The following is a 15,820-nucleotide window of genomic DNA, read 5'->3' on the forward strand; positions in this document are numbered from 1 at the left end:
GCTTTCAACTCTTGGCAGCCACTATCCCTTTTTTACTTACTGGCTGATGGCTTTACCACTTAAGTCACACCTCAGACTTTTATGTATCTTTTTTTTTTTTTTTTGCCAGTCCTGGGCCTTGAACTCAGGGCCTGAGCACTGTCATTGGGCTTTCTCAAGGCTAGAGCTCTACCTCTTGACCCACAGCACCATTTCTGGCTTTTCTATGTATATGTGGTACTAAGAAATTGGACCCAGGTCTTTGTGTGTGCTAGGCAAGTACTCTACCACTAGGCCAAACTCCCAGTCCCTTGTATGTCTATTCTTTTTGTTGTTGTTGTGGGTCATGGGGCTTGAACTAGGCCTGGGGCTGTCCTTGAGCTCTTCAGCTCAAGGCAACCACCCTACCCTTCAGCCAAGCCCCTATTGGAGATGAGAGTCTCAGGTCCTTTTGTGCCTGGGATGGCTTTGAACCTTGATCCTCAGATCTCACCCTCCTCAGTAGCTAGGATTACAGGTGTGAGACACAGCGCCTGGCTCATGTATCTATTCTTAATCCTTACAGTTTTAGATTTTCCAGAATGCCAAAGAAATTAAAGTGAATGTTCTCTTTCTGTGTTTCTGGTAATAACAAAAGATTTGTTCAGGCTTCTTTGATTTAGCATGATGCATTTAAGAATTAGTTGTTTAATATCAGTAGTGTATTTCCTTTTGCTAAGTAGTGTTCCATTCAATTTCTAACCAGTATGTCTAACCAACAGTCTTGCCCTGTTCTGTTTCTTTTGACTTTTCAGCTTTCCAGAGTTTTGGATCTTCCACCAGAAAACTTGATCAAGTCAATATCTGCAATTCCAATTTCCAAAAAAGAGTTAAGTGCAGTATATTGCTTAAAATATTAAGCTTAAATGTTGAATTTCTTTTGCAGTTCAAAAAAACAAAACCAGAGCCCAAGGAGGTGGCTATAATCCTAGCTGTTCAGGAGGGTGAGATCTGAGGATCATGGTTCTAGGCCAGCCCAGGCACTAAAGTCCGTGAGACTCTTATATCCAATTAACCACCAGAAAAATGGAAGTGGTGCTGTGTCTCAAGGGGTAGGGCGGTAGCTTTGAGCTGAAGAGCTCAGGGACAACACCCAAGCCCAGAGTTCAAACCGCATGAACAACAACAACAAAAAAACCCGAAAACTCGTTATGCTTCAATTTATAGAATAGTCCTTAAAGTTAATTGTAAACTATGCTATATTCTATTCATCCAAATTCCACTTATCTTAAAAAAAACTAAATTGGTAGCTGAGCATAGGTGGCTCATTTCTATAATCCTAGACTCAGGAGATTGAGATCTGAGTATCACACAGTTCATAGCAAATGAGGGCATGGAAGTTTTGACTCTTATATACAATGAATTACTCCAAAAAAAAAAAAAAGCCTGAAGTGTAGTGGAGTTATGACTCAAGCAATAGACAGCACTAACCTTGAGCAAAAGAAACTTAAGGGCAGTGCGCAGGCCCTGAATTTTAAGTCCCAAGACTAGCACCCAAAACAAAATGTGTTTTAGATCTGATATATTTCTGTGTGTTTGCTATGCTACTAATGAAATTTATATCTAACTATGGAAGTAAAATTGTTGAATTGTATAACAAAAGGATTAAAATGTGATTATAGTCAAGGTTTTTGAAGTTTTTAAAGACTTTGGATAGTTGTACCATATTTAGCTATTGCATAGTTTTGTTTTCATTTTTTGAGATTCCATTTAGAAGGAAGTATTTACTCATAGTTTTGTTGTTGTTGTTTTTGCCAGTCCTGGGCTTGAGCTTAAGGCCTGAGCACTGTCTTGGGCTTTCTCAAGGCTAGGAACCCTATTACTTAAGCTACAGCACCACTTCTAGCTTTTTCTATGTATCTGGTACCAAGGAATAGAACCCCGGGTCTTCATGCATGCGAGGCAAGCACTCTACCATCAGGCCAAACTTCTCCTGGCCCAGTTTTTTGTTTTTTTGTTTTTTTTAGCTGTAAGGAAATATCTGTCTTCAGTGAGTTTAGTTAGCATAACTATAAGTATCCTTATATTCCATTTGAGTAGGAAACTTCAGTATTGCATCTCCCCTAGTCTGCCTGGTTAAAAATATTCAAGGAAAAGAAATTGCATCTGCATCAGTACTAAACATGTCCAGACTTTTTTTTCTTGTCATTATTTTCTAAAGTATAGTACAATAACTTACATAACACTCACACTGTATTAGATATTATATTTAATACAGAGTTTAAAGTATTCAGCAAATTTATGTAGGATATGTTCAGACATTACACTTTTATATAATGGACTTGAGTGACTAGGGATTTGGGTATCCACAAGGTGTCTTAGAGCCAACTCCCTTGAAGATACCAAAGAATGACTGTACTTTCAGCCAGTGAGTAATGTCAGGAAATGTGTTATCCAGTAGAATTTTGGTGGTTTTATAGAGATGATTTAAAAATAGTGTTAGTACTATTATATTAGGGGATCAAAGTTGTAGGCCACCTAGCTTATTGACTGAAATAGGATTTTACTAGTTTTTCGGTGGGCCAGCTTGAAATTTTGATTCAGTTTTGTCTCCCAAGTAGCTCAAGAGGCTACCACGCCCAGGAAAATTTTCTTTTTTGCCAGCCAGGCTTGAACTCAGGGCCTTGGCATTGTCCTTGGACACTTTTTGCTCAAGGCTAGTGCTCTGCCACTTGAGCCACAACTCCACATCCAGCTTTTTCTGTGTATGTGGTACCAAGGAATTGAACCCAGGGCTTTGTGCATGGGAGGCGAGCACTTTACCACTAGGCTACACTCCTGGCCCAGGAAAATTCTTAACGGTTATTATAGACGAGGTTTTTTTTTTGTTTTTTTTTTTTAATGGGATGTTAACTAGAAGTCACACAGAAATTTTAGTCATTTTCCTGAATTTTATGAGTGGTCATTTGTGTCCCTGTTAGAATATGTCCTTTTTGTGAAACAACCTAGACAAACATGGTGCATCTTACTCTGCCAATTTTTTAGTTTCCTGTTGAACATCAGCTATTAGTGTGGGTAGTTACATAGATATTTGTTAATTTTTTTAAAAAAATGTCTTATAGGGAAGGGGAAGTACATTGTATACTTTGGATTATTTCATACCCACAGAAAAACTAGTATGGTAAATGTTATGAACACCCAGGTGGTCTTCTAAATTGTGAAATTTATCTTTCTAAACTCTTTTTCATTTTTGTGACAATTTTTGTTTCAGTAATAAAATGTTATACTGTTCAAGTCACTGAAATCTGTTGACTTTATCCCCTCCCTTCTTAGAGATGACTGCTGTTATCAACCAGTATTATTGTTGCTCATGGATTGCATTGGAGTTATTTTTACATTGCTTTATCTTCACCTGGAAGAAAAGTACAATTAGCAGTGTCCTTTAATGAACTACCAGGCTGAGTGTTAAGAATGATACTCTTTTCTTCTTGCCTTCATGTTGAAACTCAAATGACATTTTAAAAAGTTTTTTGTGGGGCTGGGAGTTTGGCCTAGTAGTAGATGCTTGCCTATCATGCACGAAGACCCAGGTTTGATTCCTCGGTGCCCCACATACATAGCAAAAAGCTGGAAGTGGTGCGGAGGCTCAAGTGGTAGAGTGCTAGCCTTGAGAAAGTCCAAGGACAGTGCTCAAACCCTGAGCTCAAGCCCAGGACTAGCAAAAAAGAAAAAAAAAATGTTTTTTGCTTTTATGTTTGGAGATGACTGCTAGCAAGCATTAAGAAAGAGGCAGTATTTTAAAAGAGACCAAGAAACCTGGGCTTTTTAAACTCTGCTTATTAGTTGCAACAAGGCCCAAGGGAGAAATTTTTAACTTTAAATCTCTCCCTACTTCAGAAATAACATAAAATTGCAATTAGGGAGTAGAAAAGGGAGATTTAAAGAAAAAAAATTCGGGTAAATTACTAATTCCTTTTCCTTTGGTTTTGTAGAGGTAACATCTGATAAAACGAAATTGGTATTGGGAGCACAGTGCTTAGTCCTTGTTTATACCAGAAATGCTTGTAAGGTGACACAATCCCTTTTTCATTTCAATATCTATCTTTAGAGAAGTAGCAGATTTTCAACTTTCTGTGGATTCTTTACTGGAAAACAACAGTGACCTTTCAAGACCAGATATTCAGGTTCAAGCCAAGAGACTGGCAGAGAAGGTATTTTGTTTCTATTTAACATTATTAATGAAGTTAGGGGCTAAAGGGGAACAACAGCAGTCTACTAGCATGAATTTCTTAGTATTTTTGTTTGTAAGATCTTGGAAGCTACCATTTAAACTCAGTTTTACCATATACTAGAAGTTTACAATGATTTGAAATTAGTTGTGAAGCATTCTTAAACTGGCATTGTTCAAAATTTTTTTTATTAACTACTTACAAGAGAGTAAAGTGTTGATTAATTTTATACATTGATGTTGATTGAATTTTTGAATCAAGCTTGATAAATTAGACAAGTGGGTAGCAAGTTTTAAAATGAGTTTCTAAGAGCATTAAAAGAGAATAAATAATTAGGTATAAATAGTCATGATTGCACAGAAGTAGATGATTTTAATAAACCTACATTTGTAAATTTTCTGGTGGGTTTTGTATTCTAAAAGTGGAATTGTGATTAAATGTAAATTATTAGTGCATTACTCACAAAAAGCAGATTTTGAGTAAGTTTTATTAGTGCAGAAGAGTTATTTGGGAAAGCTGGGACACGGTGGCACCTACCTATAATCCTAGCACTTAAGCAGCTTCAGGTAGAGGAATTGAGTTCAAGACCAGCCTGTGCTGCATAGTGAGTTCATGACCAGCGTGGCTGGCATTATGAGACTATATTTCTGTGCCTCTACTTGCTAAAAAAAAAAAAATAAGCTAGAGAATGATCATAATAAAGGAGTCTGGGTAACTGAGGGGGTTGGGTTTTGTTTTTTGTTGTTGTTGTTTTTATTGTATGGCCTGAACTCTGGGCCTGGGCACTGTCCCCTTCAGCTCAAAACTAGTACTCTACAACTTGAGTCACAGCACCACTTCCCAGTTTTCTGGTGAGTAATTGGAGATCAGAGTCTCATGGACTCTCCTTCCAGGCTGGCTTTGAACCATGATCCTCAGATCTTAGCCTCCTGGAAAGAAGGTAGGATTTCAGGTGTAAGCCAGTGGTGCCAGCTTGTATTTTGTTTTTTGGTAGTATTTTGTGGTCTTAAACTCTGAACGTTGTGTTTCCCAAGCACTGAGCCATGCACCTATTCCTTTTGCCCTAGTTATTTCTGAGGTAATTCTTGCTTTTTGGTCAGTATAGACTGGGTTGAAATTCTCCATTTTATGCTTGCCACAGTAACTAGGACAGGTCTATGTCACTTCACCCAGCCGTTGGTTGAAAGGAGGTTTCATGTACCTTTTGTGGAGCCTCACAGTCTTCATCTTCTGAGTAGCTAGGATTTTAAGTGTGAGCCACCAACATAGAGCCCTCAGTAAATATTTGATTACAAAATCTTCTCACTTTTATTAGGAAGTATATCTATAGTAGAATTAGAATATTTGCTGGGCACCGTGGCTCATGCCTGTAATCCTAGCTACTCAGGAGGCTGAGATCTGAGGATCACCGTTTAATGCCAGCCCAAGGATGCTCTAATGTCCATGAGACTCTTATCTCTAGTAACCACTAGAAAATTGGAAGTGTGCTATGTCTCAAGGGTAGGGTGGTAGCCTTGAGCTGAAGATCCCAGGGATAATGCCCAGACTCAGAGTTCAAACCCCATGACCCTCCTCCTCCTCTCCCGAGACTATTTAACCCTTTCCCCATTTCTTGGAATTTGTCAAAGACTAGTGGCTCTTCAGTGAAGACAGGTATCTTTAGCTTCATAGGTCTATCAGGGAGTTGAATGTGTAGCTGGTTAGTAAGTAAACAGATTACTTCCTATGTCTTGGTGCAAATGTTTTAGCAGCGGCACTGTCAGAATCCCAAAGATGAATGAGTTATAGTGTCACTTCATGACAGATTGAGTATTTTAGGTGAAGAAAAGCAAGAGAAGAGAATGTGAATACAAAATTGCAGTTGGCGGGGCCAGGAGTTTGGCCTAGTGGTTAAAGTGCTTGCCTAGCATGCATGAAGACCCAGGTTCAATTCCTCGGTACCACATACGTAGAAAAAAGCCGGAAGTGGTGCTGAGGCTCAAGTGGTACAGCTCTAGCTTTGAGAAAATCCAAGGACAGTGGTCAGGCCCTGAGCTCAAGCCCAGGACTGGCAAAAAAAAAAAAAAAATTGCAGTCAGGGGTGGGGGTGATGGGGGTGGGGGTGATGGGGGTGGGGGTTGTTTTTCCAGGTCCATGGTAGACTGAAGAGACTAGCCAAGATCAAGATCAAGCTGTAATAAAATATACCTATTTTATGTGATTTATTTTTTCAGCTTAAATGTGATACAGTGGTGAGTGAAATCAGCACTGGTCCTAGGACAGTAAATTTTAAAATAAACCGAGAACTGTTAACAAAGGTAAGAATTATTATCTGGCTGTTGTGTTTTCGCTCTGCTTTAGCCATACTGATCTTACTCCAGCCTGTAGACTCATTGTTTCCTTTTCTGAACCTTTTATCCATACTGCTCACTGCTGCTGAGTGCTGCTCCAAGTTAATACCTACTTAACCATTATATAATTTTTCCTCATTGTATGTGTGCAGGTACAGTGCTGGCATGGAAACTAGACCCTTGCATATGTTTAGGAAATTGCTGTGCCATTGAGCTGCCCTTGCTTGGCAGTAGTATTTTTTATTTTTTTGTTTTTTCATTTGTAGTCTTCACAGTATTACTGCTCTTATACAGAACAAATTATAGTTGCCATTTTTATTTGATTAGTGTCACTTGCTCTTCAAATTCTAATTCCCATTCATACCAGGTCATTCTCACTGATGAATTTTTAGTTTTTAGCACAGGGCCTGGCATGTGGTAAATGCTAGATAACTTACATGTTTAATGAATACATAGTATCTATTGCATATGACACTATACCAAGATCTACAACTTTTCTGCCCATGTTGTATTCAAACCACGATCCTGTTCTTGGCCTCCCAAGTAGCTATGATTACGGGTGTGAGCCACTAGTGACCAACTTAATATTATAATGGCTATGCATTTTTATAATTTTTCACAGTTATACAGAGAATATTCTCTGGTTTATAGATGCCTTATTAAAGATATTTCCATTTCTGAATGTGATGCTGCATTGCTATCTTCCCAGCACTCCAGAGGCTAAGGAAGAAGGTTTGCAAGTTCAAGGCCAGCCTAGGTTACATAGTGAAACTGTCTGGGGAAAAAAAAATTATGAGCATGGTGGTGCACTCCTATAATCACAGTTATTGAAGAGTAGATGGTCATCCTCCAAGCCAGCCTGGACAAAAAATTGAAATTTTCCCTCAACTAAAGGGGCAGGGGGACAAGGGCCTATGGCTCAGTTGGTGACATAACTACCTAGCAAGTGTTGAGTTCTAAACCTGATACTACCACCCTCAATTGACAATGAAGAGCCAAGAGTGGGAGCTTTCAAGTGCAGCTACTTGTGCTTGGACCTTGTCTGTTCATTGCAGCACTGAGGATCTGAATCTTAATATAAAGCAGAAAATTAGTAACTCATTCCTGAGGAATATGGAATTTGTTTCTTGATGTTATCTGAAAAGTTCATTAGACCCAAATAACCATTGTCTAGGGCTTAAAAATAATGGAGCCACATGTAGATAATTTAAGCACTGAGTAAACCGAATTTTTAGTATTCTAGCATACAGCAATAGAATGATAACGTATGGCACAGATGCACTTAATATTTCCTGTGACACTGAGCAAATCTACTCTTCATTCAGGTTATGTGTGGTTTCCATGAATATAAGGAAGAGGGAATGATTTAAATCACTTCTCGGCTGGACAAAGTAATGACCAAGTAGTAATAAATTTCCACAGAAGTCCTAATGACAGCCATTGGGAAATAACTCTAGTCAACTGAGTCAAATAATGAAACATTCACAGAAAAAAAGATGATGGTGATAGACACAGAGGAGTACCACTTGGAATATTCATTAATTTGCTAAAGCAGTTTTTAAAATTTTATTGTTATTATAAAGGTGATAAAATATACAGAGGGATTACAATTATATAAGTCAGTAATGAATGCATTGCTTTTTCTTTTTTCATTGCCAATCCTGGGGCTTGAACACAGGGCCTGGGTACTGTCCTTGAGCTTTCTCAAGGCTAGAGCTCTACCACTTGAGCTACAGCACCACTTCCAGCTTTTTCTCTGTATGTAGTACTCAGGAATCTAACCCAGGATTTTGTGCATGTTAGACAAGCACTCTGCTACTAGGCCATATTCCTAGCCCATGAGTGCTTTTTTTTTTTCCCCCCAGTACTGGGGTTTGAACTTTACAGGTGGTATGCCAGTCCTCTGACTCTTGAGCCAGCCTTCCAGATAGAAACTAGAAATTTTAGACTTATTTCTCTTTAAAAACCTTTATGTATCAGTATTTGTGTACAGAGCACAGCTTAACACTTAAATGTGAATATAGGTAAGTAGGCACTTTCTTTTTATTCTCTAAGAACCATTGCAGTCACAATGTTAGAACAAGAATAAAGAATTCTCTTGGCAAGATGAAATTTGCTTCTGCACAGAAGGGTAAACCATCAGCCAAAAATCTGGCAAGCACACAGCAGGCAGTCTGCTCTGATATTTATCCTTAAGGCAGCCTGCCCTGCCCCTCTCCCTAGATTGGTGAAGCTCAAATTCACCATCTGCTCTCTATGTATTTACAAAGGGTGATTTTGAAATAAGATCAACAGTTCACATGTAATCTCAAAATATACCCACACTCTATGTCTTGAACAGTCTGCTGGTGTGTCTTAATTCTGTCTTGGGGAAAAAAAACACCAATTTAAGATAAGACCTTTTCTCCTTTTTTTTTTTTTTTTGGTGCCTGTCCTGGGCTTGAGCTCAGGACCTGAGCCTGTCCTTAGACTTTCTCAAGGCTAAAGCTCTACCACTTGAGACTCAGCATTACTTCTGGCTTTTTTCTATGGATGTGGTACTGAGGAATCGAACCCGGGTCTTCGTGCATGTAGGCAAGCACTCTACCACTAGGCCAAACCCTGGGCCCAGGACCTTATATTCTTAAAATCCATTCTTATCCCAAAGTAGTTCTTTTTTTCCTTAACAAAAGCCACACCACTAGGCCAAAGCAGGAACTTTTTTTTTTCATATTTTTTATTTAATTAATAGGAGGGTTACATTATATTCACCAGACAGAAGATGCATTACTTCACATACATTGATTGATACCCTTTCTACATGTCTTGGTCCCCATTTCCCTTCTCCCACCCTCACCTCTCATCTTGTTTTCCCCCTTCCCTATCCAACTTCAAATAACCAAATACACATATATAATATAGCAGATAACCAGGTGAAATAATGTAACAATATGAGATAACCAGGGACAGCAAGAGTTGGGAGATAGCATAGTATATTAAGGACAGCAATCACTCATTATATGGCTTTTGTTTCTATATCCTGGAGGTCCTTTCATTTAGCTCATTCTATATGGCCAAAGCAGGAACTTTTAAGCAACTATACCTTGATAGAAAAAGACAGTCTCTCACAGGTTGAGAAAGTTTACTGAATTATATTGACTTCTCGGACATGGCTTATAGGTTTAGGTAGGTAAATTAAGATCTGTTTGAATTATGCTGGAATGAAGTGTGTTGGTAATACTTAGATGGGTGGAGAACTAAAAAACAAACCAAAACCATATTGTGACCTTTTGTGAACTTGGTAACTACCTCAGCTGTTCACTTGTAAATTGGAAAGCTTAATTACTATGCATTCTCTCAGGCTTTGTGATCCTTCATTTTTGGTTCTCTTTACATTTCACATTGCTCATGACTGTTACTTACTCTGTAACAGTCATGAGCACTGTCCTTGGATTTTTCTCAAGGCTAGAGCTCTACCAATTGAACCTCAGCCACTTCCGGCTTTTTCTAAGTATGTGGTACCAAGGAATCGAACCCGGGTCTCGTGCATGCTAGGCAAGCACTCTACCACTAGGCCAAACTCCCGGCCCGTCAGTGGAAGATTTGAAAATGAATTCTGTAAGAGAATCTTTTATTAAAATTGTTTAAACCATAGTAATTTGTGAATGAAGAGTAATTGTTAGGAAATTCTAACAATATTTAATTCTGTATATTATTTGCATTACATACAAAGGAAATTAAAAAGATTTTTATTTGTTTGATTTTTGGTCCATTGTGGGGCTTGAACTCTAGGCCTGGATGTTGTCTTTGAGCTCTTCAGCTCGAGGTTAGCACTCTACCATTTGAGCCATAGTACCACTTCCCTTTTTTGATGGATATTTGAAGATAATAGTTGTGCCCAGCCTGACTTTACATGATCCTCAAATTTCAGGCTGCTGAGCTGCTAGCATTACAGGCATGAGCTACCTGGCTGAAAAAGATTTTGTTGGTTTTAGTTTTAAAATAATTTGAATATGAATTCCTTCCTATTAAGCTACCTCTTCACTTGGAGTTTTCTTTTCATACATGTTCTAAAACATTTGAGAACCTAGTTACATAACACACACTGTTCAGTTTAACTTCTCTATTATCAATATTTTCTATGTTTCCTACTAAACAGTGAAGGTGAAGAGAATCTTATTTTCCCTTTGTCCTTATACAGATACATAATATATTTGAATTTTAATTGTTGCTTTAAATGGAAAATATTGTTTAGGGAGCTTGAAGATAACACAGAAATCTTGAATCTAGCATTCAAAGTACTTTCTTCTCCTACTCCTGATTCACTCCCTTCTACTCAATTGTTTGAGATTTTGATATGTAACCCCAGCTGGCCTGGTACTCATGATATATAGCCCTCATTGACCTCAAGCTCACAATTCTCCTGCATTGGCATTTCAATGTTCAGCTTCTGAGTCCTGGATGTTCTGTATTGTTTTGCTACCTGCTGCTGTCTTTTCTGCTGTTCCATTAGGGACCATCTTAGCCAACTGTCTGATAATAAAATTGTTCTAATAAAATTCTTCACATCATGAACTCAAAATACACTTAGTGCTCTAAATGTACTTAGTGAAACAAAACCAATATTAGAATAGATAAAGTGAAACAAAACCTGTTTCGAGAAACTTATTACCAGTAATAAAAAGAAATGAATTATGTAATAGTTCTATGTTACTAACTGAAAATTTACTTAGAATATGTTTTGAAATTTTGAGGTTTTTTTCACTTGTAGAGCCAATAGGCATTTAATTATTATTTTACTCATTTCTACCATTATTTGTGATCTATTTTATAAAAGCTTGTAAGCAGTAATCATTAACATAATAATCACTGAGAACTAGTGAAAGTTTTCATTACATGACTTAATAACTGTCATTTTTTTTTTTGGTAAATTACTTAACTTTTTCTGTGCTTTTCTTTCCCAGTATTCAAAAATACTGCTTCTGAGGCTGCTATGTGAACTAAATGAGCTAATATATATAATATTTAGCACAGTCCTTTCAATATAATGTATATTAAAAAAATTTAGATGTTGATTCTGGCTTTGTTATTACCCTGTACTGTGGGGTTTTGGACAGTTGCTTAGTCTCTCAAACCTCCTGTTTCCTCTGTAATATCCCAGCTATTTCAGGGGGCCCTGGGCCCCCCCAGCAATAGAGTCACCAACATTCAATAAACCAAGTTAGGAGTCAGTTTAATAGCAGTGCAGCAGCTGCTCTCTACCTTTGGACTGATAGAGAGCACTCTCCTTCACTGAACTAAGCTTGTAAAGATAAACACCCCACACAGGATGAAACCAAATGCAGGTGATTGTAACCACTTGCAGGTGGTTGAGCTGGTTAATTATTTTTACAAAACAGAAACAATTTGGTAGCTAAGCCTGCCAGGTTATTATACCTCATCTGGAAGTATCTACATCATTGATTTCCTGGAGGGATGAATAGGTCCAGTAGGTGAATAGGTCTAATAAGCAGTGGGTGCATCAGTATCATCTCATGTTAGAACTGTGTGGCTGAGCAATAAGGGAAGTTAGTGCTAGACGTGGTGCTGGTGACAGTGTCTTAATAAGTTAGAATAAGCTAATAACATTTAGTTCTCAGTAACAAGGTAATTAAGAACAAAAAGTTTTTTGTATCATTAGATTCTAGTTTTATTTTTCAGGCTGTGCTGCAACAAGTAATTGAAGATGGCTCAAAATATGGATTGAAAAGTGAACTTTTTTCCGGTCTTCCTCAGAGGAGGATAGTAATTGACTTCAGGTGAGTGCCTACCCATTTTACATACTTACGAATCCAATTGTTTGGGCATATACAGCACAATTATATTATGATCTTTAAATCATGAACATGATTAAAATTAGAATTTTTTTGGATATCAAACTCATTAGTGATTATGCTCTGTTATTTTTAAATTAAACAAGATTTGAAGAACTGTTTTATTCATTTTATATGGCAGAATATGTTTGTTATACTATTTTAAAATGAAGTAATACTTCATTAAATCCCATAATTTTCTCATCTATCCATGGGATCAAGCTTTCAAATTCATAATTTATACATAAATATATACTCTTCATAAAAGAGTATATAACAAGACATTGGAGGCAGAACAGAATTTGAGCTCTTTTAACTAGCTAGGATTAAGTTAATTTTATCTTAATAGTAAAAAACAAAATTTTGCATAATCACCAAACAATATCTGTGAGTTACTAGATGAGTTTATTCAAGTAACTTGCTTGAAACTATGGCAGGTACTACAACTAAGGCATCTACTACAATTAATGATGAATTACAACTCAAATTCAGAAAGAAGTGATATATCTGTTTAGAAATTTGGAAAAATTAGACAGTTTTGATTATTATGGGAGGTCTTATGAATAAACATTTTATACTTTCCAATTTTAATGTCTGATGCAGTATTACATTACTCATGAACAAAATTTATTTGAGTTCCTTAATATTATTTAAGAAGATAAAGATTTTTCAGAACCAAAACACTAAATTAATTCAAGTAATTTGTTGTTTTTAATCAAAACAATATTTCTAAATTTTGTAATCTTTTTTCTCTCCTTTTCTTGGGCAATGTTAGAGTTTGAACTCTGGTTCTTATGTTTGCAGCCCTGATTATTAAAAACATAATGCTTATAGGTTACGTTTAACTCAATGTTTTTTATTTGCCTGTGGTCTCTTATGTAACTTCTTCATCTGAATGTTTTACTGAGTTAGAACTCTAAGGCAGCCTATTGACCTACCTGCTTAGGCATCTTTCCCTGTCCACATTGTCTCCAAAGCAATGGAACCAGACCTCTTTTCAAATGTGCTCAGGGCTCTAAGATAGTGTGAAACCATCCAGCTTTAAAAGCAGGCCACATTCTGCTAAACAAAGTAAGTGGAAAAAATCTCTCCAGGTTCAAGGATAGACTTTTTTTTTTCCCTCTCTTATAGTAATGGGACTTGAACTCAGAGGTTTGTACTTAGACAAGCATTCTGTCACTTGGGCAACATTATACCCGTTTTGTTTGTAGTTTTTATGAGATTAAGTTCTGTGCCTTTTGTCTTTACTGGTCTCTGAGAGTGATCCTCCTGCTTCTGCCTCCCAGCGTATAGATGTGCATCACCACACTTTGAAGCAGTATATCCCTGTGGCAGCCAGGAACTCCCATTTCTCCTGTCTCCGCCTTCCAAGTAGTTGGAATTACAAGCCCGTGACACCAAATTTATTGTATGCTGTTTTGAGCACTCAGCTGACTTGATGGAAAGAAGCTCTAGTCCCCGTCTCAGTTGTGATTTAAGTCTGTGTATTCTAAGCATTCAAGGTTTTTCCTCAGTCCTTGAAACCATATGCCTACAGATTGCAGAAATCTGCTGTAGCTAATGTTGAGTGCCTCCCTGATACAAAGTGTGAATTGTCATGTATTTTAGTCAGAAAGTAAAGAGCTAGGATAGCTTGCTATCCATCACAGATTTGCTGAAATAATTGAAACTAACTTATGTCCTTTTTGCTATGACAGTCTTTTCTATACAGTTAAAAAATCTACAAGTACCCTGATTTTTTTGCTCCTTATTTTTTTTGGTAGGTTTACACTCCTGACTGGGTGTGAGCTGGACATATGGACATGTGCTGAGCACAATTTACCTGTGGTAGGCTTTCTGGTAGTTAGGATAATAGGCATATACTACCACCATGTCCAGCATTTTATTGCAAAGGAATCATATGAACTGAAACTTTTTTCTGAACTTGAACTGAGACTTCTAACAATCTCAGTCTCCCAAGTAACTAGAAGTATAAGCATGAGCTACTAGTTCCCAGCGTATTCGTCCTTTTAATCGTATTTAAAAGTACTTGCTACAAAAGTGTGTATGATACTCATCATAAATCTCAGGATCAATCTCACTAACATAATTCTTTCTTAATTCTAATATTTCTTTAAATTTTTAATCTTTGATGTGTTTTTGCCCTAAAATGCCAAAGGCCCACAGTTCCTAATTAAGTCAACCAGTGAAGGCTTGACCCAGACCATTTCTAGAACTCTTTGTTTTAGAACTTAAAAAAAAATCTTACAAATTTTTTTGCAGCTCACCTAATGTTGCCAAAAAATTTCATGTTGGACATTTACGTTCTACTCTCATAGGTAAGTGTTCATTTTCATAGAAAATGCTAAGCATGCCTTTGAGGAAGTATGTAATAGTACAGCATAAGAGTTTAATGTTTGAGGGGCCGGGAGTTTGGCCTAGTGGTTAAAGTGCTTGCCTAGCATGCACGAAGACCCGGGTTCGATTCCTTGGTACCACATACTTAAAAAAAGCCAGAAGTGGTGCTGAGGCTCAAGTGGTAGAGCTCTAGCCTTGAGAAAAAAAAAGTCCAAGGACAGTGTTCAGGCCCTGAGCTTAAGCCCAGGACTGGCAAAAAAAAAAAAGAGTTTAATGTTTGAAAAATGGAAGAAAAACCAAAAAAGTTTCAGTTGCTCCTATCCAAATTAAATATGCTTGAAATGAGAAAATTGGTCTAGAAATTAATATAGTTCAAAATCAAGAGATTAACTCAGAAATCTGTTTTAATTGATAAGTAACAATTTTTAATTTTCTGAAAACATATGAACTGAGACAAAAATAAAAAGTCATGTGGGAATGGTAGTCACCCTTTAGATTATTTCTTGTTCATACAATGTATTTTCTATTAAAAAAATTTCATCAAGAACTATTTCAAAACTAGAAATTAAGACTATTCTAATAGAGATACTATAGTACTTTATGTCTTCAGTGCGTCTATGTATGAAAATGCCTCAGTGCATAATACTTCATTGTATAACTTTGATTTCCACTTATTTCAAACATTTAAAACTCAAATTATAATTATATAATTTGAATTGGAAGAGACTTTGGAGTTGGTCTCCTAATCTGGCTTTCAATGTAGGTAAAAATCATGCTCAAAAGAAAGTCATTTAAACCCACAGTTTAGTATATTTAAAACTGGACAAATTAGTACTCCTGGCATAAATTATTGAAATAGTTGTCATTGTCACAGAGTTCTTGAACATCATTTTATGAGAGGAAGTGATAAGACTTAAAGAAAAAAAAAGTATAAGAACCATATGAAAAAAACAGTATAAGAAATGTATAACAGGGCTGAGCGTTTGGCCTAGTGGTAAGAATGCCTGCCTAGCATGCACAAAGACCTGGGTTCAATTCCTCAGTGCCACATATATAGAAAAAGGCCGGAAGTGGTGCTGTGGCTCAAGTGGTAGAGTGCTAGAAATCCCAAGGACAGTGCTCAGGCCTTGAGTTC

The 15,820-nt window shown here is 37.1% G+C and overlaps 1 protein-coding gene across 2 annotated transcripts in view; it reads left to right on the top strand.

Moving 5' to 3' along the window:
* Positions 1 to 15,820, top strand: part of Rars2 (arginyl-tRNA synthetase 2, mitochondrial) — a 45,376-nt gene that overhangs the window by 4,057 nt on the left and 25,499 nt on the right. For both annotated transcript variants that reach the window (XM_090338456.1, XM_090338457.1), the window contains exons 2-6: positions 774 to 847; positions 4,067 to 4,169; positions 6,401 to 6,484; positions 12,197 to 12,294; positions 14,611 to 14,666. In XM_090338456.1, the coding sequence (XP_090194582.1) occupies positions 774 to 847; positions 4,067 to 4,169; positions 6,401 to 6,484; positions 12,197 to 12,294; positions 14,611 to 14,666 (415 nt within the window). The remainder of the gene's footprint in view (positions 1 to 773; positions 848 to 4,066; positions 4,170 to 6,400; positions 6,485 to 12,196; positions 12,295 to 14,610; positions 14,667 to 15,820) is intronic.

Source organism: Megascapheus bottae, chromosome 8, assembly GCF_031878675.1.
Source record: "Megascapheus bottae isolate mThoBot1 chromosome 8, mThoBot2.hap1, whole genome shotgun sequence".
NCBI classification, from domain to species: domain Eukaryota; kingdom Metazoa; phylum Chordata; class Mammalia; order Rodentia; family Geomyidae; genus Megascapheus; species Megascapheus bottae.